This window comes from Cololabis saira, chromosome 16 (assembly GCF_033807715.1).
Source record: "Cololabis saira isolate AMF1-May2022 chromosome 16, fColSai1.1, whole genome shotgun sequence".
NCBI classification, from domain to species: Eukaryota; Metazoa; Chordata; class Actinopteri; order Beloniformes; family Belonidae; genus Cololabis; species Cololabis saira.
The window spans coordinates 16,707,885-16,734,060 of record NC_084602.1 but is presented as its reverse complement, the minus strand read 5'-3'; the positions used below and the strand labels follow the sequence as shown (position 1 = coordinate 16,734,060).

Below are 26,176 nucleotides of genomic sequence, written 5' to 3'. Positions count from 1 at the left end.
TCCAGCAGCTGCACCTGCTGCCCACGTCCTCTAGCCCTCCACCCCCCTCCCCCTCTCCTGTAAACACTGTCAGTGTGTCATGGAGGGGCTGTGGGGGGGGGGGGGGGGGGGGGGGGGGTTACAGCAGCATCACTCTCTCTAAGCAAATGTAACGGGCAGCGAAAGCAGGTCAAGGTGTCAAGTGTGTTTAGATGCTCTGGAACACCTGAGAACCTGTGTGTGTGTGTGTGTGTGTGTGTGTGTGTGTGTGTGTGTGTGTGTGTGTGTGTGTGTGTCTGTCTGTCTGTCTATCATTGACCAATGTTTCTTCAGTAAGTGTGTCAAAAGGAAAGATAATATCAAAAATATGAGGAAAAACAAGTTATAGCAACTTTTCTGGATGAATGTGACATCTTTTGTGATGTAACCATCTTTATAACATTAAAAGATGCATTATTAATTATTTCCGTTGAATTATGGGAGATATTGATGAATATATGATGAATGACAGTCCAATCTGTTTTTTTGGTGGAGGCAAGAACAAAAAAAAAAGAAAAAAAGGCAATAGAGACTTTAAAGACAACCAAACAATCATTCCTATCAATCCTCACATCGGTTCAGGGTTTATACGTGATTCTTGTTCAATAAATATTATCGGAGAAACGTATTTAAACACATCCAGACACTCTCAGAATATTAAAAGTAAAGAAATACAGCTGCAGGAGGGATTATGAGTCACATCTTTCATAAAGTCTGATTGTTGTTCCTCCATGGCCTCATTCAATCAATAATCAACTCTATAAACGTTATTTATAACTGACTCCATCTGCACTAAAGACGACTTTGAATATATTTGATATTGGGGGTTTTGTGAAGCTGTTTTGAATAATTACAACGAAGCAATAAAACCAAAATGTTCCCAATTAAGGTTCTTTAAAACATTTGTCAGTTTTGCTCTTCACTTCTTAAACTTTATGAAAGTGTCACGTGGAGCTCAAGATTGCGCGAAAAACTGGATCAAAATGTACTTTTTAGATATTTGAAATAAAAAAAAGGAAAAGAAAAACTTAATTTGGGCTCACAGTGACTTTCTTGTGAATCTGTTCCCAAAACTCCTTTGGTTGTTGGCAGCCGCGGGCCTGAGAGCTGCAGCTGCTTTGGTGATACGTGGTCGCCCTCTGCAGGACTCCCTGGGAGAGTCTGACGTCACCGACTTTTTAAACTCCCACAGACTCTGGCTGGAGTTCAGCTCGTTTCGGTCACTGTTAAAACATCTTAGAGTCAGTGTTGCTGCAACCCAGAGCGGTGTAAGGAGAATGGCATGAGGCCTCTCCTCAGTCAGAGCCCCAGCCTGGTGCTTTAGCGTGCAGGGGGTTTGCGCGTGTTGCTGCTGCAGCCTGAGATGAGCAGCGGACTCACCGAGAGAAATGTCGGAAAGAAATGCCCTTCGGGAGCGTTTTGAGGCTTTTGTTGGTCGAGGCTGCTCCTGAGCTCACCGTCCTGCAGGCTTTCCCATGGAGGATCCACGCGGCCACCTCCTGTGCACGAACAGGCAAAGGCTCAGCCTGTGCACGAAGACCACCTAGAAGGCCAGGGAGCCGGATAAATGATTGATTTGACATACAGCACAACCTCATGTCTCGGCTGATGTTTTTAAGAAGCTATATACAGACGTAAACCATTTCATTCACACTTTCACTTGCTTACATAAAAGTAGAAAGTGTGAATTAAAAAAAAAGTTTTTGTTTATGAACTCTGGTGTAAAGTGTTTCATTGTGGTTCGCTTTTGTAATTTTTGTTTATTTTTTCAATATGTTCTTCCATGGTAGACTGTTAACTTACTGGGGGTGTCTTGGATAGCAGTTCCTTGTAAATTCAGTTAAATTAATAACTCTTTCAAGTAAAATAAAAATGCTTTCGACCATAAAAGTAGGAAAATTCATCAGAATATTTTTACCTTAAATAATATTCACCTTGAAGGATGGATGGATGGGTGGATGGATTGTTGGGAGTAAGAATTCAGTCTTTCAGCAGATTCAGGTTCCTTTCTTATCTTATCTGAGACAAAGGCCCTCTGCATTAATAATAATCATTAATTAAATGAATGAATGATTAAATGTATGAATAAATTAATGTTTTTTAGTTGTGCCCACTCCCAGATGCATACATCGTGTGTGTGTGTGTGTGTGCGTGCGTGCGTACGTGTGTGTGTGTGTGTGTGTGTGTGTGTGTGTGTGCGTGCGTGCGTGCGTGCGTGCGTGCGTGCGTGCGTGCGTGCGTGTGTGTGTGTGTGTGTGTGTGTGTGTGTGTGTGTGTGTGTGTGTAAATTGATCGTCAAAATAAAGGGAATATTAAACAGCGATGTTCCTGACAACAAAATTAATTTAATTACTTCTTTTTATATAATATTTTTCCTAAGCATTTGTACTTTTTTTCCCAATTTGTCTAATTTCTGGCCACACACGCACGGCATGTACACAACACATCTGTCTGTGGCACAATTAAAAAGTATTTATTTACCGGGATCGAAATGTCCACTAGATGGCGACATTGTACCTCAACGTGAATCTAGTGCAGCGCGCGCGTGTGAGTGTGTGTGCGTGTGTGTGTATTGGCCCCGAATCAGCTGCATCACTGACCCACTGCAGACCACGAGCCCAACAGGGACACCGAGGGAAACTAGAGCAGACTGAAACAGACTGTTCAGCTGCTTCGTTTCATTCACGACTGCAGCACCCAAAGAACAAGGGGATAATTTTAGTCACAGGTTCCAGGCTCGTTTCACTTGAGTCCTCTGACCAAATATTCTGCTTCAGATTCCGCTGGTATGCAGCTGGTCCTCAAGCATGAAATCATTCAGTTCTCCATAGTGCCAAGCGAGTCATTGACATCATGATGCAAGATTCATGAGGCCCAGGAAGGTCTTGTTCCTCAGGAGAAAGATTAATAAGAAATGAGAAAGATGCTTAAAATTGGTCTTAATTCATATAAGATATTTTATTTATTTGGGTTTTTTTCTTTGCAAGTTCCATTAAATAGCACAATATCAGAACATAGCCTCCCTGATTATACAACTTCTGTTTGTGAGGACATTATTAACCTAATAACATGGGTTAAAAGGAAAAAAGACGCTCTGACCCTCCTGCGCCCAAACATGAACTTTTGCAGGAATGCTCTGCGCTTCTGTGGGGATCATTATTATGGATGAGGAAATTTAATACAAGTCCCGTGCAGGTATGACTTAAGGTTCCTCTCTTCCATGGCGCATAACAAAGCGGTGTGGTCGTCATCAACACCCCATTTGCACTTTTCTGCACAAAGAAGCGCCACGTAAAAGCGCAGTAAAGGTAGACTTACGTTTTTTCTCCCCAGTGTCGTCGGTTCGGGACAAAGAGGGCTCCAAATTAGGGCGGAATGAAATATTTAATACTAATGGATGCCAGGTGCCAGACGAACAGATGTCAAAGTGATGTATGCTTAAAAGTGTCGTAAATAGTGTTTCTTTTTGTCTCTCTCCGGTGAAACCCAGGATTGGCCTCTGAAACACGACTACATAGGTCGTTAACCTGCGTTCGTCCTCATTAAGGCCGCACTAAAGTTACCGGGCCACTCTGAGCCAAGGAGAAGTGCTAACCTGCAGAAAAACTTTAATGGTGTCAGCACCGCTTGGGCAGCAGAGGTTAGAGTCATCAGGGCGGGTTATTCTGAAGGCGCCCAAGCGACGGCATTTCAATCAAAAAACAGCAGTCTCACATTAATGATCCATATTTACATCAAACAGCGGAAGGCCGCGTGGCTTTCCTCTTCACTTCAATGTTCGGGATTAGCGGCACTTCATTGGGCGACAAACAAACAGGCCTTGATGATCAGAAATAAAACCGGGCTCCTCGCAACACGCGTGTCTCTATTGCACATGTTTGTCAACTGCAGGACAGTTAAGATGACATGAGTTAAGATCTGAAAAAAACAACAACAAAACAACAAGAAACACTTAGTCACCACAATAAACCATTAGTGGTGACTTAGATTTCCCGCGAGATCTCACTGGGGACATTAAACCGCGAACTGAGCATTTCAAAATAAATAATAGGCTACACAACTCCGCTGCTTTCTCCAATCTGCATCTGGGACGCAGAGGATCTGAAATCTACGTACATGCGGGGTGCTCAGATATGAAAATCTACCTAAAGTCTAAAAAACATGTAGCTGACTTTAGATTGCAGATTAATGTTAAAAAGATCAAGCTTAAAGTCGCTGATACAAAGTTAAGTAGCATCAGGGTGGGACTAATGACGCAGAAGATAATGGGGAAGACAAATATTAAAAGCAGAATTTGACGGTTCCTTCCAACAGGAAAAGCACGAATTATAGTCTTATTATAATAAAAACAATATTAACAATGATAAAGAAAGGGAAAGAGAAAACATAAAGCCATGTCCCTGTTTTGTGAGCTGTTCTGTAATGAGGAAAAGTATTGTAGTTGGACCTCAGAATTAAAATATACGCCTCCTCATGTGTTGTCTTTTATATCAAATCTGCGTTTTTAGCTTAATTCATTGAGCTCGTGACTCCAATGGAATCATAACACATTATAAGATAATGCACTATGATTTACTTGTTTCTTTTGGCATCTGAATAATTAAGGTGTGGTGTGATGGCCTAAGCCAAAAGGGAACACAGAAGAGAAACATAATAGATAGAATAATACATGTGAACCGAGTCTAATTAATCCGAATTTGGTTAATGACAAATGAATTCACCTCCATCATCTTCATTAACCTCATTTTCATCTTCCGTGGTATTTCTTAGAGAGAAGACCGTTTTAAATAAAAAATTAAAAAAAACAAAGCAAAATAAAAATTCTTTCAACGCAATTTATGAAGAGTGATCATTACTTTGCTCCCATGACCGCGATTTTGCACTCAGTCACCGACATGATTAAATGGAGACAACGTGGATTAAAGATATCTCGAGCTGCATCTTTAGACGAGAAAAAGTTTTGATAGGAGACCTTTAAAATGCACCAACCGACCGCCCTCCAACAGAAAAGCCCGTTTCATAACAAAGAGGCTGCTGATTTAGGTTTGATTTTACATTATTGCAGTTCATAAGCCCATTACCCGTTTTCATCTACCGCAGCATGATGGATCGAAGCAAACTGCACTGAGCCATGAGACAGGATGATTGTGCAATATGGAGGGGGTTTCCTTTGAGCTACATTTCGTTGAGGAATAATCGAAATCCATCAGCATGTACAACGTTTTTAACCGGATTTTAGAGTTTAGTCGAGACGAAACGTCAGCATCACCGTCTGCTGTGCTCCCTTCGCCTTCACTTGTTGAAAACATGAAAATTAAAACAAAATAAAGGCTAGGAGATCATTCAGATCAGATAAGGGGGATAACTGAGGGGAGCTCGTCTAATTCATCTCAGTTCATGGCTGCTTTGCAGGTACAGTTAACTAAAGTAAACATACAGGCAGTTTTATTCGCTTCCCTCAAATCCATCAGAGGTGCTACAGTCTGTGATCTATGTTTCCCACACCAGGTTGACACGTCTTCAGGTCTTTTCCATACAAAAAAGATGCGCATTCATACCTATGGCAACCATAAAGACGATCAGCCTGAAAAGTCGGTGGGTTCAAGGCACCGTCAACATTTTGGTCCAGTTTGCAAAAACAATTGCACACAACTGTATTTGTGATTTATCCACTAAAGGAAAGAAAATAAAAGTCACCAAAGTTAATCTGCCTATGAACAAATCTTATTTGGATTTATCAAGGACTTGAAACTCAAAGGAAAAGAACCAAAGACAGACAATGACATGACTGATCCATGTATGTTTTGTTTATATTTGTTGCACAGATTCAACTGCAGGTAGCAAGATTCGTGACGTGGCAGTGAGCACACATTCTTTCTCTTTTTGGAGGAATTAACATAAATACTGTATGATAGTCTATGTTATCGAGGGTGTTTTAAACGGATGTATTTTTAAGCAGCTCTGGAATGTTCGTTAAAGGAAAAAGAAAATCCATCCTTGGAGTTCACTAATGGGCTACAGGTCACTTCACCGCAAACAAGCGGGAGGAAGCGTCAACTATGTGAACACACTGCTAAATCCACGTCACGCATGAGATTGTGGATTATCGGGTGTGATTGGAAAGGTGCTCTGCAGAAAGAAAAACACTGCATTCCTCTGCAATTCACATCATTCTGTCCTGAGCGGGTTTTAACTAACATGAAATGGTCATAATACTGTACATCTTGAAATATTTGGACTAAAAGGCACAAAAAACATGGTCTTCACGCTGAATTAGAAAATAGATATGGGGATTTTTCTTAAAGTCATACAATTACATCTAAACGCTACTCTATTATCGGTGATAATGTTAATTAGAATTGTGTCTTCCTCTTCTTCTTATTATTATTATTGTCATCATATGAAATAAAATGTTATTATCAACGCCAACAATAATAATATGAATACAATAATTATAATTGTGGGAAAAATAACACAGTGGGATAAATAACAATTATTTATAATATATAACACATATAAAACATATTTTGATAAACATAATAATACAAAAAAATAATAATAAGCATACGCATAAGGATAAGTATAGTAATAACTGAATTAAAACCATAGTGTATATACACATATATATATATATATATATATTCACACATATATATTTGTATATATAGCTACAATAGTAATTCAATGATTAATATTAATTACATTTCTGTTTTGCTGTTCTTTTTTATATTACAAATAAAAATATTTTTTATTTTTTCTCCATCAATATATATATATATATATATATATATATATATATATATATATATATATATATATATATATATATATATATATATATATATTCGTTTACTTTTTTCATCTTTAGCGTGAATATTTTTTTCTGGGTCCTGATTCATCAGATAAGTGCCAGCCCGTGTTGCAGCTCCCCGCACCCCCCGCACCCCCCGCACCCCCAGCTGCGTGTGCCATCAGCGTCACGCATCCTCAGCGTGGACATCCATTTTGCATTTTGTCACAGAAACGAGGAAGGCGCATGCTCGTCCAGTGTGAAAACTCCGAGGACGTCAGAGACCTTTGATCCCTCACCACTGACCTTTGGTTATTTCAGCCACCAGAAGCTCCTCAGTGGAAACAAGCTGAGCTCGTTTCTACGCCGTAAACTTTCTCCTTGACGCGTCAGTGGCCTGGGAGTAGGTGGGCAGAGTCTGCAGGGGGTGATGCCTGCTGCAGAATTAGGTGGAATAATAACACCATCATTTTGTTTGCAATGGTGCAGATAAGCTCTCGTGGAAGCACAACTATAAGAAAAAGAATACTCACGCCTTCATAATTTCTGCAATTTGTACATTTTCAGGACTCTCGTGAGAAGGTGGTAAAAGTAAACAAAATGCAGTGTGTTACGCTCCAGTATCCAGCCATTACAGATTGTGCGTCCTCACGCAGAAAACGATGAATACTTTGTGTACACTTTGTCTCCTGAGAGCCGCCTGTGTTTATATCAGCAGAGGCTTTCCACCATATTTCTAGCTGCCGGTTTGAACAGAAGACCGCTTGATGTTTCCACGCACGCTGATCCCTTAAGATTGCGGGATGAATATCAGTCAGGATGGCGGGATGAAGGTCGCTCATGCGCCGTGGCCTTCTGAGAATATGACACGAGAAAACGCAAAGCATGTGCCGCAACAAGGAGAGAGCAAAGGCGCAAAGTGATGCCGTGTGTTTGTTCCTGGTGTCGTGAGGCAACAAATCTTTCTTATTGCTGCCAGTGGGGTTTTTTCTGCAGCGAGAGCGTTTAGGCAGAGGCAGAAAAGCTAACATCACTGTTACACATACTGCTTTGCCAACGTCGTGCCTCGAAGGAAATCATGTAAGGGGGAAAAAAAAGCAAATTATTTTATCACATATAGCTCTTAAGGCCTGCATATCATTAGCGCCTGTTCTGCGTAATTTAAGGCGTTTTTGTTCCGTCTGTCGCAAAGCCTCAATGCAAATCAAATGGATTTACAGTTTCAAATAAAATAAAGTGAAATTGAATGAGCTAAGGTAACGTTTTAAATCCCTCTATAGACCTACTACATTTCAAATTGGCACAAAACTTCTGGCATTTATTTTCAAGATCCGTGACTGCGCGGATTCTTTCCGAAAGTTCATCATGATCGCTTTTTGATCGCCCCGGTGTCAGCAAATCGTCTGTCCATCAAGTCTGTGCTTCTGGCATTTTTTTTAAACAGACCGTCATGATTACAACAAGACTGAAAACGTGGGCGACAAATAAAAAGTATGACAATCAAGTGCATTCCTCTCAGCTACATTATACTGAAAGGCGTTTGCTTAATGATGCATCTTAAATGAAGGCTGGTGCAATTGGACGCAGCCATCTAAAGTGTAATTTACACAGCAGAACTAAACTTTTGTTTTATTTTGAAATGGTTTATTGTAATTGCTTTAAAAATGGAGGAGAAAGTGACACAAGTGATGACAGTTCTAGGAAATTCTGGACTAACATGCACAAATTTAGGCGCATTTCTCCAAGCAGAAATGTTTTCAGAGTAGGAGCTCGCTGCATCTTATCACCCACGCAGATCATCGCTGAAGGGGTGAAGATCTGATCCAGAGTCTTCACGCTGCACATTACTCAACCTGTTTGTCTCAATAACAAACGGATTCGTGGTGGTATATCCCCAGTTTTGCCTTCTGAAGGGAGAGCAAGAGGAGGAGGAGGGCTGGGGTTGGTGGAGCGGGGTGGGATGTGAGGGAGGAGGCGGTGGTGGAGTGTCTTGGTGAACTTGTCAAGTCAAACTTTTGCACCAATGAACGCGAGGCTCTGCGCGATCCTGAGCGCAAATGGGGAAGGGGAGCCAATCGGCGACGCGCAGGCCTCGGAAGCCCAACCTCCCGATTTCAGCAGATTGAAATGTAAGCCTGTCTCCAGCGCTTTCAGGAAACAGATCGAGAATTTTGTCCCTCTTGTTCCTCATCGCGTAAGAAAAGGTGTGCTTGGACACGATTTTAGGACAGCGGTCACGCTGGACGCGGAGTGGGATCCACGCAGGGCGCACAAACCGGACACCGTGTTCTTCGTTTGCGGCTTTAACACGATGGGTGAGTTCACGCTTGGATTTTTTTTCCCCCACTTCTTGACAGAGATGCAGCCAGCCAGAGTCTTACAAGAAAATGGAGACATTTAGCGAGATATTTGTCCGCGGGGGTAGTTTTGAAGGATTAGTCAGCTGTTAATGCGGCACAAAGACCAGAGGACAGGCGGCTCAGCCGTGACAGTTGCGCACGAGTTGTGACAGTGAGTTTCACCCGTGTCCAGGCTGCGAGACATTTAAATCTGCTGTCAAACAACACACGTGAGTCAAAATGATCATGTTTACGGCATTATTAGTGAAAAAGGTTTTGAAAAAGGTTGCAAAAATCGGTGCGTAAAATGGCTTTAGGAAACATCTGTAAATAATTCACGGTTCCAGATGTTGTTATATCTAATTAAGTTTCGGACACAGTCCGTTTGCTTTATTTAATTCCTGTATTTTGGAATATTGTATTCCATGTGTATATATTTTTTATAATGCGTTAAAGCCAAAACGGGAGCAGTACGATGGTGGTGGGCCTTGGGTCGTTAGTCTTATTGTTGTGCCCTCATGTGTGCTTGTTTTTGACACCAGAACCTGCCTTCGGTGAGGTGAACCAGCTAGGCGGCGTGTTCGTAAACGGCCGGCCGCTCCCCAACGCCATTCGCCTTCGGATCGTGGAGCTGGCCCAGCTCGGGATCCGACCCTGCGACATCAGCCGGCAGCTGCGCGTCTCCCACGGCTGCGTGAGCAAGATCCTGGCCCGCTACAACGAGACCGGCTCCATCCTGCCGGGGGCCATCGGAGGCAGCAAGCCGCGCGTCACGACGCCCACCGTGGTCAAGCACATAAGGACTTACAAGCAGAGGGACCCGGGGATTTTTGCCTGGGAGATCCGGGACAGGTTACTGGCCGACGGCGTTTGCGACAAGTTCAACCTCCCCTCCGTCAGCTCCATCAGCCGGATCCTGCGGAACAAGATCGGGAATCTGTCCCAGCAGAGCCACTACGAGTCGGGCAAGCAGGGGCCTCATCCACCGCCTCAGCCAACGTTACCCTACAACCACTTGTACTCATACCCGACTTCTAAAGTGCCCACCCCCCCTGGCATGCCCACCCTTCCCGGACACATGGCCATGCACAGGATATGGCCCTCCTCGCACTCTGTAACAGATATTCTGGGGATACGGTCCATTACAGAGCAACAAAGTAAGCATGGCTACACGAGGGTGGTTATTTGTTGCACCACAACTTTCGTAGGGGGGTTGCGTGCAAGATTCTGAGTGTGTGTTAAACAAAGCATGGTTTTCTTTTCCGCTCTGAGTTTACAAAAGCCTTTAAACGCAAGAACTGTAACGTTACAAACCCATCAAAGTTGACCTGCCTGCTGATATTGATTTGAAATGGAGGCAGGAAAACAGATGGCTCGGCTTGCAGTAATAATTAAGAGGCGGATGTGGAATAAGAGAGAAAGTATTTTTGAAAGTTGGCAATGATTTGAAAGCAGTTTTTTTTTTTAATTTTCTATTTAGTTTGCGCAGAACTACAACAGGCTGAGGCGAAATCCCGGCCTCCTGAGCGCGTCTCGCTTTAAAACAGCCTCCCTCGTGCTGCATTTTTTTCCTGTTTGTCGTGTAGACTGTGTATCGCATGCAGGTATAGGCCCAGATAACCTTGCTTTGTACTCAACAAGACCACAAATGTTTTGGAAACAGTGAAACGAGATCCGGCGTAAATCAGTGTTAATGGTGGGATCGCTGGCGTGAGAGGGGCTTTTAGGAGAGTTGTTTCCCGGCGGTGAGTGCAGGAGGTCGGCAGGGAGGGGTCGCCTCGGTGCGCTGCGACGCGCCAGGTCCCCCCACTTCCACGGTCACGCTGAAATTAAAGCCCGTGCAACCTAAACGAGATGAATGCGAGTCAGACGTCCACGAGAAATCACAACAGTAGGGTTGTGTTTTGAAACGCTACATTTCTCGACAATTTAGGCATTTCGAAATTATTAGCAGATGTTTGTACACTCACTGGGTTTCAAAGTTCATTTGTTGCCGTGAGAACTGATTTGTAGTGAAGTGATTTCACCAGTCAGATCATTTTAGGAAATGATTTAGAGCAGAGAAAGCGACTGGTGATAAAAGTAAACACGTGCAGACGTACTATCCTAAACCTTTAGTGATTTTGTGGGTGTTCAAAGGCACATGTTCACTTAAAAAAAACGTACAGGTTACCTCCACAGGACTGCTGTGATTGTGTCCTGATAACATTGGTAGACTCTCTCTTTTTTTTTTTAGTTTTAGTTTCCCACGTTAAACATTTTGAGCATTGTGCGGGATAATATAATATCCTTTACGCACGAAATAAGGAGTAAGAGCACTCAATTTGTACATCACGATTTCATGTGGCTCGGTGTTCCTGTCCGACCACAGGGTCGTCTGTCAGACTTCAGCTGCTCCTCAGTCTTTATCTGATCTCCAGGACGAACCAAAAACATTTGGTCTCACTCAGCTCTAATGCATCAACTTCACGGCGAGTGAAAAAGACGGATAGCTTTCAATTCCTGTCAGTGCTCTCACCCAAAATGTTTTCCAAAATTTAAAAGCTTTAAAAATATATATATATATTTTTAGAAGAGTAGTTTAGTCATTAGGTAAATGGTGGAATGAAATGATAATTTTCGTTCACATTTTAAAACACATTTCAAAGAACTTGGCGGACACGAAAGCGCCAAGGGACGACGTCACTTGTGCGTAAAATGACAAATGAGCGCTTCAGCGCGAAATGTCACAGGGTTTAGTGTCTTATGCAACCTGCTAACCTGCGGCTGATGGATGCACGAGTGCTGCTCTTTACCCCCTCCCCGATTCTTTAAAGAAAAAAAAACGACAAAAAAAACATTCCTGACTTCCTTTCTCTTCTCTTCTCTCTTTTTGCCCTCCCAGTTAGTGACAGTCCATCCTTTCCCAGCGCCAAACTAGAGGACTGGAGCGCTATAAACAGGAGTAATTTCACGCCAGCAAGCTCTCCACTAGTCAATGGCATGGATAAACCGCATTTAGAACCCGAAGCAAAATACACACAGGTAAAAAAAAAGTAAGGAAAAAAGAAAAAGGGGGACACTTATATTTTTATATAACTGTAATTTTTTTTAAAACCTCAATTGCAGCAGTCTTACCACACTTTTTGGGGGGCAATTGGGCTAATGCAGTATTGAGTATTTTATAATTTGATAATTATGTGGTGTGGATATTTCCCCTCTTATGGCAATAGTGCGCTCTTTCTGATGGCTCGAAAATAATGATATATATATTTTTATAATTTATCATTATTTTTCATTTTCGCTGTTTTCTTTTTTGTTTTTAAATTAATCAACCATTAATGTTGAATAAGGTAATCGTTGATTATATTAATTGCATCATAATTCTGGCTCAGACACCAGTTGGATCCTTAAAAAAGAACCAGCCATCACTGGCCTGTTTTGGGTTTCCTTGGTAAATTATTCTGGCGCACAGAATTTTAATGTACTGGTTTCGGTGCTGCAGTTAGGATTTGAGCCACCAAACTATGGAAATGCACAACCACCGTCGCATCAAAATAGCAAGCTGAAGGAAAGGCCTGTCATTTTGTTTGAAACAACAGACCCGAAGGCCCAAACTTTCAAGATATTCAACATTTTGCTCTGACTTATAAACGTGCATAAATTTAGACTGATGCCAAAACTCAGAATACAACAGTGGATATTAATACACATAGTAAAGTTACTTACATTTTGTAATTTTTTTTGCTATTTAACTATATCCCAAATGTCAAATTTGTAAGTTTGATATTCGGTTCAGATCTTTGACTCAAATCTCATATTTGTATTTCATACAAAATGACTCAGGACTTGGGTCACTAATGGAGAGCCAGAGCGGCAGCTGTCCGTGCGCGCATACGTGTTGCTGCTATACTTCTTTTTTCTTTTGAATATCACTTTGGATTCTGTCTCTTTTCTGCAAAAAAAACAAAACAAAACAAAACCCCAACACGGATCTTGTCACGATAAACGCACAATAGCCTACTGTCCCAAAACAGAAACAAGCCGTTAAAATGTAAATAATAACACATGAATGGCATCAATTGATGCACGAAAGAGCCATTGTGGCAGAGAACGAGAGTTGAGCCATGCATTTATTTATCTGTAAGTTTTCCCACTGCAGACACTGAAGCTTTAATAGTAATATGATTACACACGTGTGGGTTGTCGACTTATTGTAGTTTACCTCACGTATAACTTTCAATTTTAAAAGCGAAGACTTACTAGTTTCAGCAGGTCTACATTTCACTAAATATTGATTGTAAATAATACGACCCCATTGATATCGTGATTCATTTTGTAATTTATATTTAGGCATATATGCGCAGGCCAAAAGCGACTAAGCCCCGCAGGTTATGGCTCGAAAAGGCCAAATAGCGCCTGCAGGCGCCAAGAACACACAGGCCTTTTTCCCCGCTTCAAAATTAATATTCTATTAAATGCTGATGTGTGTTAACGATGTACTTAGATTACAAATATATGAAAAAAATATAGATGATGGGAATATATTTGCTTTTAAGCCTCTATATTTGCATTAAAAAAAATCCAGCAACAAACAAACCAAGGACAACATGATCAACAACCTTCTATCAGTAAATCGTGAACATAAATCTATTTATTAAAAAGTATATTTTTAACAGATTTTTTTTATTTAAAAACACAATGTAGCCTAAATGTTAATTCTCAAAATTCTGTGTAATCTCGTGTGTGTATACATTTAAGCTATAGAAAATGTACTGTTGCAGAAAGGGTGCAGAAGAAAATTAAATAAATCTGTAGCAGCTTATAAATAATACAATCTGATATATGATGAAGAGCAGTGCCATAAATCCATACATACATACATATGTATTTATATGTGTGTGTGTATACTATATCTATATATATATATATATATATATATATATATATATATATATATATATATATATATATATATATATATATATATATACACAAACACACACACACACATGTATGTATGAAAACAAGAAAATTGAACACGATACAAAGATGCAGTTTTATATTTAAGCCAAAGAAGACAGACACTCAGTCTCGGAGCACAGACCCACAGGTAAATGTCCAGACGTAAATATAGATTTTCTTCCACCCTCCTGTTTAATGATCACCACAAATGTGATTGCAAGTGATCACTTTTGAAATATTTATTTTGAGGAAGCATCCGGTGGCCATCGGTCAAGCTAGTGATGAAAACTAGTCCGAGGAGGGGAAAAGTTTCCAACTTCTGAAACAATTTGCAGTAGTCACAGACCACCCATGAGCAGACGTTCTGCCTCCCTGCTCCAAACGTTTTGGGGAATTCCTGTCGCTGAACCAGAGAATCTTACTCCATTCATAGTTACAGCCCTTTGCTTGGTTTGTCCCCCATCACATTTCCCCTCTTCCTGCTTTTTTACTTATGATCTATCCTGATATCTGCTATATGGCACTCCCTGAGGCCTCCCTCCCATTGGTGGACGGATGTTCCGTTTTGGGTAGAAAAAACAAGGTCGATACTGACAGGCAACTGGTTTTCATAATCATAATGTTCCAGGAGCATAAGCATGCATAATTGATCATTTATACTTTCATCAAAGTTGGGGAAAAGTTTTTTTTTTTTTTATGTGGTGGCTGTGAAATTTGAATTTGAGTCTGTGTAATTCAAGCAACATCACGTTCAGCTTTATAACAGCTGCTGGTGTCTCCCCGGGTTGGGGGTCAAATCATTATGGTTTTTCAATATTTCCTTCACACCGAAACTTTAAATATATCTTTGGAACAAGTTCGCTTTTACTAATCCTCAGGACCTAAATCATAAAAATGTCCAAAAATAAGAATTTACCATGACCTCTCAGACCTATAATGCAGATGTTTACCGTCTAATCTTCTCTGCCTGCCTTCTCTCTCACCCCCCCCCCCCCAGACGCCGAATGGATTGCCCACAGCGAACAGCTATGTCACAGCGCCCAGCATCCGTCCCTACCACCCTCCCACCCAAGTGTCACCCTACATGGGGTTCAGCGCCACCACGTCGGCCTATGTGACCGGAGCCACGTGGCAGCCGGCCAGTGGCAGTGCTCTATCTCCCCACAGCTGTGACATCGCCACTCCCCTGGCCTTCAAGAGCGTGACAGGCAGCCGTGACGCCATCCACCCGGTCGCCGCCTCGGCGCTGTGAGGTCAGCTCCATGGACTGATGGCAGGAAAGGGGGGTGGTGCCAGCCAGAGATGGAGAGGACAGGAGACTGCGAGTCTGCCTCCCGTCCCTCCGTGGCCTCGTTTGGCTCCCGTTGCCACTCTCCTGAGAAGGACTCGGGGGACCCCCAGGACCCAGATCTGTGCTGCTGGGTATGAGACGCCCCCCCCGAACCCACTCGGCCCCCCCGCACTCCCCTTCCAGCTCCACACAGAGACACCAAAGACACAAAAAGGAGTACACAGTTCACACGACAAACTTATTGCCAAAAAGAACTTGCAGGACAGGTGTACTGAAGAGCATCTCTGCCCGCCAACACAATCCCCCTCAAATTCTTTACTGCAAACTCCCTCACATGTCTTTGGGCAAAACTGGGTAATGTATAACTTCAAAAATACGCAATCACAGAAAAGGGAAAACACTTTGCATGAGTGTTTCAGGGTGCTTGTTAATTGCTATTGTGTGTGTCTTTTTTTTTTTTTTTTTTTTTAAAGTTTGTATGCTTTTGTTGTTGTCATTTGATAAAATGGAGCATTGTTTCCCCTCCACCCTTCTACCCATGTAGCCCACGCAAGAGCTCCACAGAGAAGTTTATTTATTAGGTTAAGGTACGTTGAATGAAGTGCAATTAGCCTTACAGAAAGTATGGAAATCTCCATGCACATTTGGACAAAATTGGCATTGGTCTTATGCTGGAGTCGAGAGATTAACAATTGACAAATGTTGCACAATGAAATTGAATGTATCTTATTAAATTGTTTGGCTGTTACTGATCTTCGTGGAGTTTTGGTTGTTTGGGGATTCCTCGGCACAGGGGACATGTTCATCATCATCTCAGCTAAAAATATTTCTAAACCTCCGTCTCATCTTTCCAGCAGCAATGCTCAGTTCAGGGTGTTGCAGCCTTCTGGCCTGTTTTACATGACTAGGAAGCTGCTTTTCATAAAAAAGGAAGAAAAAAAAAAACGCGCGTGCTCTTGCAAAGCCTGTATTTTCAATTTCCATGCGTCAAGGCTCATTAGGAAAATCCATTAGAAGTGCTCTGAGGACACAGTGTTTGTCACCACATACAGCAGTTCATTTAACATTTTTTTGGCCATTAAAATAGCACAGAATGGAATTTCTCTCACCTCATTACATTTAATGTGGCTTTTTCTGTACTCACAAAAAATTATATAACGAAGTGACAAAGTATTGCACAGCTTCAAGAATTTATTTTTAATTAATATTTTTGAATTGTTCTGGAAAAAACTTCACATTTCACTTTAAATTGGAAGTCAAAATAATATGAGTTACTTTTTAAATTTTTTTAAATTTTAAAGCTCTGTTATTATTATTATTATTATCTTTATTATTTTGAAATGCATTCCAACTTTCTAACCGTTCTACCAAATTTTCAGATGGCTTTAGTGGAAAACCGCTGTAAATCCAAACTTCACCGTTGCGTGAAAAACTTAAGACGTGAGCCGAGGCCTCCCAGACTGGAGTCCAAGTTCATCCACGGAGCCTCTTATCGGCCCGCCGGTCTCCGGCTTTGTCAGAAATGTGACCCAAACGCGAACCTTCGGCGTCCGAGTAAGGGGTCAAATCAGGGCTTGTTGGGGTCAACTCAACCTTGGCCCCAAGGGGAAGGAAAGAAAAAAAAAAAAAAAAAGGGGGAGGCACACGGCACAGCTGAAAAATGTAAAGCTTGCAAAGTGATGTGAAAAATTCCTTCCATACGTTTGGAGGGAAGGCGGGTGGGGGAGTGGGGGGGTAATAAATGAACTGGCATGTCTGGCAAGCCTCGTCTAGCCCTGCAGTGGTTTTTAACAAACTGGGCTCCAGCGTGGAGGTGCAGATTGATCACTTGATAAAGTTGCTCACCTGCCTTTTCACCGCTGAGGGTTTGTGCATGTGTGTGTTTGTGTGTGTGTGTGTGGGGGGGGTGTTTGTTTGATTTAGTTATTATAGCTCCGTGTTTCTATCCATCCTGCATTTCTGTACAAACAGTCCCTCCGTGTGTCAGTGTCAACAGGCCTCCATATGCAGGGCCTGATTTGACTTGGAAAACACTCTTCCCTGCATCCAGTGGTCACGGACCGTTGCTCAGGGATCGTGGTGTTTCTTTGACCGTACGTGAACCACATCACAGAGGCTGGATGATCACACACTGGCTGTACCAGCCAGCCGTCACGGCCACCCCTCCTTTAACATCCATCATCACCGGCAGCGGATGATAATTAACCCTCTGAGGAGCATGAGCGAGGCGCTGCTTCTTCTACCTCGGCCTACGCAAAACAAAGCCAGATCACTTTTCCTTTCGCCTGAGCTACAAGAACTGCCTCCCCTGATTCATTAGCAGAATTCGCTCATCTTAGTAGAGTTTTAAAAATAGGAATGGTGTTTTTTTTTCTAGAAAGGGGGGGGTTAGGGGGTCTTGAAAGTCTCATCATTCCTGCTCTTGCAGCCGAATGCTGGTCAGCTTTATTGCCTGAAAAGCGTAGTTTTGAAAATCGGGGCAGACACGTGTTTATGATTAATTATGTTGAGTCTGACTTCAGTGTCATATGGTTATCTTTACTTCTCCACATGCAATCAGAAACAAGACAGCCATCTGCAGAGTAACACAGAGCAGAGGGTGTTGACACTGGCTGAGCGCGGGACTGCATGCGTGTTTCTGCTCCATGAGCATTTTTAAAAGAAGCTGACAAGAGCCAGAGTGTTTTCTTAATGTCTTAAAACAACAACGCCGAGCAGACAGGTGAGCAAAACCTCTTAAAGGGAAGGAACGAGAGACAGAAACGAAAGTGGGGGGAGAAAAATCTCAACACGTCTGCTGCCGCGCCTTTGTTTAAGCATGCACGCCTCACTGCCTTTTATGTGTCGTGTAAATTGGGGATATTTTATTTCATATTAATCACGAGCTGCATCTGCAGGTAGAGCCACGTCCAGAGGAAGTAGGTGAAATACTACGGGAAGAGATGAGGAAAACACTGAAAAACAACAAAAAGAAAGAGGGTTCTGAGGAAAACGAGGAGGAGATGTTTTGCCCGCAGATGATTTATGATTGACGAGGTGTGCAGGGAATTCAGGTAAAGGGGTGGCTCTGTTGCCCGGCAACCGGCAGCACAGGCTCGCACGTCGCGAGCTGTCATGCGTGGCACAAACACGCACGCTGAGGTCTTCATTACAGAAAGGACAGCTTACAATTCTCTCTGTCTGCAAGCCACAGTTGTTAGTCTGTCACCACGGGCCCCCCCCACCCACCCCACCCCTCCGCCGGGTAAAGAAACCAGGAGCCGTTTCATTCTGGCTCGGAGGAACTCCCACATTAAGGATGGCGGTCAAATGCCAACGTGGCTCCGAATAAGCAACTACCAGATGAGGTTAAGATGAGCGTCCACGGCTGTGCAACAGGTGTGTGCGCTTTTGCATATTTGTGGAAAAAGATAGACAGAAAGAGGGAGGGAATGTGTGCGGTAAACCCACAACCCCCTCGATTCCTGTAGCCAGATTTGAATTTTCTCGAGCTTGTTGTTTTAGCTTGCACTAAAGCTCTGTGGCACAGGGAGGGGAGGGGAACGACAACAGAAAAACAACGAAAAACCGACGCTGGCTTGGTTAATACGAGTTCCTGGGCTGACAGCTCCTCAGACGAGAGATGGGGAACTGAAGGGAGCTGATGTGCTCCCAGCAGCCCGGGTACCCGCGCAGACGAGCACGTGACACACAGACCTGCTATTAGAGAAACAGAGCGTGTAGCCCCCCCCCAAAACACAAGACACAGTGAAGGGCGTCTTCTCTCTTTAATCCTATTTATCTTGAATTTTTCACCAAAACACGCAAATAACTCTTCAAGCTTTTTATTTTAAAATGAGATTAGAATGTCAAATTAACAAATGTATATATTGAAAAAAAACAAACAGATTTATGACATTTCCAGAATTTATATGAAAATGCTGTAATTCCTTTCTAGGCACATTGGAGCAGGTTTAGAGAAATGGCATCATCGTAGTATTTTAGATCACAAAAACAAGGATGACAATTTCAAGGAAAAACCGAGGCATTTTGCCATTTGACCTTGTTTTCGCGCATCTGAGTGACATAAATGTTGTTGTACGGCCGGATCCAGAGGCCTCCGTCCTCCGTCCTGCTGCAGGCACACAAACATCCTTCAGTGGGCCGGTGCAGACGAGGAAACCTGCCGGTAGTTGAAATCCAGAGCCATGAAGAAAGGAACCACGGCGAGCCGCTGTGGGGATTCTTCCACCCCGAGGTGCGGGGTGTGACCTCGTTCACCTCTCGGTAATTCACGCAGCAGCGTACAGACACACGCTTATTGGTCACAAGAACGATGCATGGAGGGATTTTTCTACTAGTCCCGGATGGCTGCAGGACCGTGAACATACCGTCACACCTGGAGGAGTCTCAGAAGCTGCTGAATGAGGTTTGTGTCCTGGCAGGGAGGAGGACGCAGGCAGGAAGATGGTTCATCGCAGATATGATTTGGCATGAGTTAATTTAACCCACTCCCACCTCCTCCACCACAAATGTATGAACCAGGACCTTATTAGGACATTTCATGCATGTGTGCATGAAGACACATGCAGTAGCTGGCTTCAAACGCACTCCCTTATCAGGCGTTTCTGTTTGAAAGAGACGTAATTGGACGGGTGGATCAGGCGGCGGCTGCAGACCATGTCTGCTCGACGCACGTTCTCATTCAGTGTGTGTTCCCAGAGACGGATATCAAAACCGTCACGTGAACACAACTCGGCTCAGTTTTTGGTGCTCTGGATGAAAATCAAAACATGTCAACATGTAACATTAAGCATTTACTGTACTAACAATTACCAAGAATCTCACTTTGGCTACTTCATCCGTCAGTGACAACAAAGGCAACAGTGACAACCGGAGTTGGATTTGATAGGCTGGGATTGGTTTACACGTGTGACATCACACACGTTCACTCTCCTCTTCAAAGGAGTAATTAAAGCATTCATGAAATTAACAAATGACATAAATGTCTTACATGAAACAACACCAAAACTCTTAAAATAAGAAGAAAAATGTTATTCCAAGAATTTTCTTTTAACGATGAGTTTTCTGGACCAAGTGTCCAACGCAGTTTAGAGAAAGTTAGAGGCATGTGTAACCATGTGTATATGTGTGTGTGTGTGTGTGTGTGTGTGTGTGTGTGTGTGCGAGACCCTGTGCAGAGCTAGTGTTTGGTCCGTCCCTGCGGGGCTACAGTACAAACAGGGCGATGCAACGCGGCCAGCTCCAAAGAAGAGGACCTGCATGTCTGCAGCTATAACCCGGTTTGCTCGAAGGCCACAAAAATATCATTATTTTTAATTGGACAGTCATGCAAAGTTATGCTTGTATATATGTGCCAATAAATCCCTCAGTTTTTACATACTGGCGCTGGAATTGATTCAAAACATTATGCAAATGGCGTTATTTACATCTTACACAGCGCTCTAACTTTAAATACTAAGCTGGCTGAACTGGAGTTCGGGAATTATCAAAAATGCTGATTTGGTATTTTGCATTAAAAGTTGAAAAATAAAAAGGTAATAAAAAAAAAAAAGGATTTGCTATGTTAGTGCTGCCAGTTACTATAATACTAAGGAACAATTCATAAAAGACTCTTCTAGGTCTCCTTTTCCTTTTGTTCCCTTGTTGTTACCAGTTTCTCTGAAGCCACCCGGACATGTATTCATACACCAGCAGCATCACGGCTCCTCCTGCAACACCACATGAGAAAAACACACATCAGAACCTTTATTCTGAAAAACCTGAATGATGCGACAATTAAAATAAAAGCTGTTATCTGATGTTTCGCTGGAGACTTTGCTGCTCTGGTGGGTTTTATTCTTTCCAAACACACAAAAAATAAATAGATATAAATATATGTATAATGTGGGTATCCCATTTGCAAAATTTCTTTGAGTTTCTTCTCTCAAATGCAACAAAAACTTAAATCCTGCACGTGTGTGTACTAAGCAGTGTCACTGGCGGCATGTTTGGATAATTTATAACGAATGACTAATGTGAGGCAGCAACAATCTCAAGAAAAAAATTAGAAACAGGGAGTTTCTAGAATATACGTGTTAATAGACGTAAAAAACAAGAAATTTGTGACAGCTGGGGGGTCATGATGGCTGATCTCATCACTTTCTGCTAAAACTCCACCAGAATCATTCATTAGAAGAATTTTCACTCCTGCATAATTTCTAAGAGCTCAGCTCTTAACGCTTAAGTTCTTACTATGAGGAAATGTCAGTGAATAAAGGCTGTTGGATTTGATTGACCTTTGAGGTCCTGCGGCAGAACCACACAAGAGGACGTAACGTCAGCACGATCGATATATCCACACAGGCTAGGTAGTGTCATTATCGTACAACACAGACCTCTATTGCACCCAGAAGTGTTTCACACGAGGAGGACATCGTGTATGTCAACCCCGTGAAGAAGTGGCACCAAGTTCTCCGGATACGAGACGTAAAGAAAGACGGATGGAAATGCGTTCTGCTCTTAGATACCATGAATGTCAGGTTAAACGTTGCAAAAGATGAGAATAAAAATCCTTGATGGGTAGAGCGAAAGTGCAGAGGCCAGAGGTTGGGATGGTATGAAAGTCCATCAGCGTCTTGGTGCAGGTGAGCGGAGCGGTAAAGTATGAACTACCATAAAAAAACAAAGATGGAGAATGGACAGAGTCCCTCTGAAAAGCTCCCGGATGTTTAAAGAGTGTAAATAAAAGGAGGAGCGAATTAAAACAACAAAAAAATCTCTTCACCACGTTGGTGCCGTGAAATTCGAGATTCATGACTAAATGCAACGAAGTTAGGCAGTGAAAATAACTTACTTGCTTCTTGAATCCATAAAAGAAAACTAATTAAATAAATTACGTATTTAAGGTTTTGTTGCAGAAAAAATATAATCTTAAAACCATTTGTAAATCAAAAAGTGTGTCCTCTATCAAAAATGGCCAGATGGCTCCTTCGTCTCAAATATTTCTATTTAAACACTTTAAAAGGTGTCAGAAATGATTATTTCTATTATTATAACATTTTTTTTCGACTAATATTTGTGTTGAATAATGAGCGTAAATTAAAGAGAGACGGTGGACGTCATAAGGAATATACTGTACTGTTATATACAGTATAAGATGGAATACGCATTTCATTTGAGAGGTTTTTTCTCTAAAAACAAAAAATAAAAGATAAACATGAATAAAATAATCAGAATGGATTGCAATTTCAAAAAGTCTCATGTATAATAAATTCTCAAACTCAGTATAAAAGTTTTAAGTGAGATACTTTTTAAATCTATGACTGTTGAGACGATGGTGAGCTGGATATCTGGACGAGTTTAAGTTTTTCAATTGTTGTTCTCACCTGGTCCAAGTCTCATGATCTTGGGAACCAACCCCTTGTATAGTGCCAAGTACCTGCGGAAAAAACAGCAAAAACTAACTGATATATATAAAAATAAAGGAAACAAAAATATGCTAATTACAATTAAAACTTCTGTTTGAATACCGTCTGTGTTTTTCTTTCCCAAACGCAGTGATGGAAATTATGTCTTGTTTATTTCTCTTTTTTCTGACAAACTTGAGCTCTACCAGTTAATCATTCGTGCACTATTTTTCTCCACTTAATTTAAGTTCACTCCTTTTGTGTATTTAAAATGCAACCAGCAAATGTATTAAAGTGTATTTCTGTGCGTTATTACAAGTTTGTAGATGGCTTGAAAAAAAAAAGTATTAAAGTATTAAAAGTCAGCCCTTTTGGACTAAATAAATCACCAACATTTTCTAAGACATTGTTGTGAAAAGCATAATACATACATTTGGATGCTGTTTGGACTTTTTTTGCTCGTGTTTGAGTGGTTGCTCATGAATGCGTGACAGAGCGTGGATGCGGGTTCTTGCCTCGCTGGCCTGTCTGCTGGTATGCGTGTCTGTCACCCCACCGGGCTCAAGCGGCCAGCTCTGACATTAGCTGCCCCTTAATGCATTCAAGGTGATCAGTGGCTGCCTGCCTCTGCCTCGTGCTCCCTGTCCCGCTCCCTGCCCCCGCCACTGATGGCGTTAATAAGGCTCAGCCCACTTCCTCCCTGGCCCTCTGTCTGATTAGATTGACCCGTGGAGCGCCGTGCGGCTCGTTAGGGTCTGCTTAACGATGTCTCCCATAGGGACCACTAATTAGCTGGGACTGTGTTGTGTTAGAGAAGGGGACTGGATGTGGCGAAGGGGCACACTCCGTGCACCCCTGCGACAGCAACGTCTCTGTGCTGATCCTGCAGGAGCCACCCCCAACTACAGACTAACAACATCCACTAACTACAAACATCTCGCCGGGTCTTGTCTCGCGGAGCTGCATGGGGGAACGCCGAGGGCCCGGGGCAACTGCCAACAGAACATACATCTTTCCTTGAAGCTTCTATTTGGATCTGTCATCCTGCGAGGCTTGAAAATATGTCCGCAGTTAACGTAGAAGTGGCAGACTGCAGAAATGTATGATTAAGCTGGTGGGGAGTGCAGCAGAGAATCCATCACAAGTGTTTGGTTTCAGTTCATGCAGTCGTGGCTTTGCAGTTCGCTTTTCATGCACTTCCCTTGTAGTTAGTGTAGGAAACTCAAACCATGCATTAAAAGCCTGCTAGATTGTAGCTGCAGCTGGTGGATTTGTCTTCTTTGACAGCCACTTTGGCAGATAACCAACTATCAATTGCTAGCAAAACAGACAAAGAGGTTCATTAATTCTTGGATGCACGCTACTCCCCCCCCCCCCCGATCGTACCCTTCTTCGCGGTACACGAGTGCCATGGTCTGGAAGCAGGTGCGGTACTTGACCTCTCCCGGCACCGGCTGGGGGCCTTGGATACGGCTCTTGGCTACGTCGAAGGGAATATTCACGCAGGAGGAGATGGTCCCGGAGATCAGGCCGATGGTAAACTTCCTCAGAAACTCTAATGTGGGGTCCTGTGAAGATCAAAATGAAGCGTGTTTATTGAACAGGCAGCATTTCTAGAGCAAGCGTTAAATTTGGTCACACAAAACGTCAATGACGAGCGAGGACAGGGGCGACGGGCGAGTGGCCGGGGTCAGTACTGAGACAACGACATGAGCAAGAAGTGAGGGAGAGCGTGAAGGGACCGGAGCGTATGATTACCAAAGCTGGCAGGAAAGCCCTGATCATTTTATGGTAGCAGGGGGCAGATTAGTGCTTCCTGACTGCGGTGCAGCGTTCTGATTGGCTGAGCAGAAGCACATGTTCTTTGGAGAGCCAAGACGGAGGATTTATAAACAGCGTTCATGCAGGCAGACTGGGGAGGCATATGGGGACAATTTGGGTAATTGGGCTGTGACTCGGCACAGGGGTATTACTGTACCAAGGAAGCCCAGACTCGGAGAGCTCTGACAGCTAATTGGCCAGGATATTTTTTACAAATGACAGCAGCCTCTCTGGTCCAGGCCTCTCTCAAGCGGCTGGACACCCTGAGAGTCACGCTAAATCAACAGCTAATCCCACTTTGTTTTTTTTCTTCTCTCAAGTGGGAACAATAATCCATCCTAAATATCAATATGCCCATCATCCCACTTCCCAGAAGTCTTAAGCAAACACCTCCCCACACATTCACTCGCAGATGATGACCATGCCCTATCTGCCTCCTATGTGATATTCAAATGTCCACAGGAGAAAACGCTTGGGCTTGGCTGTCTGAATTTGACTACTGTCATGATTGACTTGCAACTTCATCACTCATGTTGCTGACAAAAGGACTCCCCCCCCCCTCCATCACCTCGGCGTGTGAGATGTCAGCAGCTTCGATGATCATGCTACACAGCCTCAACAATGGCCGTCGTTGGCCTCTCTCGTGCTGGACGGCTCCCAAAAGCAATGGCCACATCTTAAGACGGGAGCTATTTGAGTCATCCAGCCACATAATTATCATTCGCAGAAGATGGCCACTTGGTTCTCTGTACATTATGGAAAAATGTTGAAATATAGCAGAGCCTGGCCTCCCGCTGTAACCTCCTCCTGAAAAATAGTACCGTTGTCTGCTTCCAATTAGTTCATTGGAGTTAATCTAATGCCTCGGTTTGTACATGTGGAACCGGCGTATGGTAACGTTTCCATTAAACAAAATTAACTTTTGTTTGGGCCATCAGGCCCTGCCGGATGTGTAACCTGAGACTTTGAGGATGTTATGAGGAGCAAACAGACGAGGTATTAGCGGAGCTGATCTTAGAAGCTCCTCTCTGATTTCTGCTTCCTCCTTGAAGTGTATCTAATCATACAGTTAAACACTTGCTACTCTCCTCCAGCAATGTGGCCGGGACATGCGAGGATCGTAGGGTCTAAGGTCAGCCAGTTTAGATCGGTACATCGGAAACATAGCTCCAGGGATTCCTCTGTCCCTCAGGCTAAGTCTAAAACAGTGTAAGTTACCGCGCTGGTAGGAATGGCGTCCTTGACATTGAAGTAGAAGCCGAAGTAGATCATATTGAAAACGCCGTGGCGTCCCAGGGTTGAGGTTAATCCTTTGTTCAGGCCCCTCGCTCCAAACCCATCCGAGTTGATGATGCGTTTCGCTTGGGCAAAAGCGGACGGTTGCTGCAGGGGACAGAATTGGAAAGTTCTTAACAACACTTTGCAAGCTAATGCAACACCCGCACAGCATTTCACTGTACCTCTTTGAAGGAATCTCTGTTGGCCTGGAGACTGACTTTCACCACTTCAAATGGATTGACGACAACCGCCTCAGTCAAGCCCGAGCCCAGCCCTGCTGCAGACAGCGCCTGGAGGGGAGATGGAC

The 26,176-nt window shown here is 42.9% G+C and overlaps 2 protein-coding genes across 2 annotated transcripts in view; one reads left to right on the top strand and one right to left on the bottom strand.

Moving 5' to 3' along the window:
• Nucleotides 1–8,856: 8,856 nt before the first annotated feature.
• Nucleotides 8,857–16,222, top strand: pax9 (paired box 9). The gene is made up of 4 exons (XM_061743062.1): nt 8,857–9,123; nt 9,690–10,304; nt 12,032–12,171; nt 15,089–16,222. The coding sequence occupies exons 1-4, from the start codon at nt 9,120–9,122 to the stop codon at nt 15,341–15,343; spliced, it is 1,014 nt and encodes a 337-aa protein (XP_061599046.1). The 5' UTR covers nt 8,857–9,119; the 3' UTR covers nt 15,344–16,222.
• Nucleotides 16,223–19,190: 2,968 nt separating this feature from the next.
• The window catches only part of slc25a21 (solute carrier family 25 member 21), a 99,277-nt gene continuing 92,291 nt past the window's right edge, over nt 19,191–26,176 (bottom strand). Inside the window, exons 7-11 of the mRNA XM_061743640.1 lie at nt 26,052–26,159; nt 25,810–25,974; nt 24,157–24,338; nt 22,750–22,802; nt 19,191–21,093 (exon numbers count right to left, since the gene is read on the bottom strand). Of these exons, the coding sequence (XP_061599624.1) occupies nt 21,032–21,093; nt 22,750–22,802; nt 24,157–24,338; nt 25,810–25,974; nt 26,052–26,159 (570 nt within the window). The 3' untranslated portion in view covers nt 19,191–21,031. The remainder of the gene's footprint in view (nt 21,094–22,749; nt 22,803–24,156; nt 24,339–25,809; nt 25,975–26,051; nt 26,160–26,176) is intronic.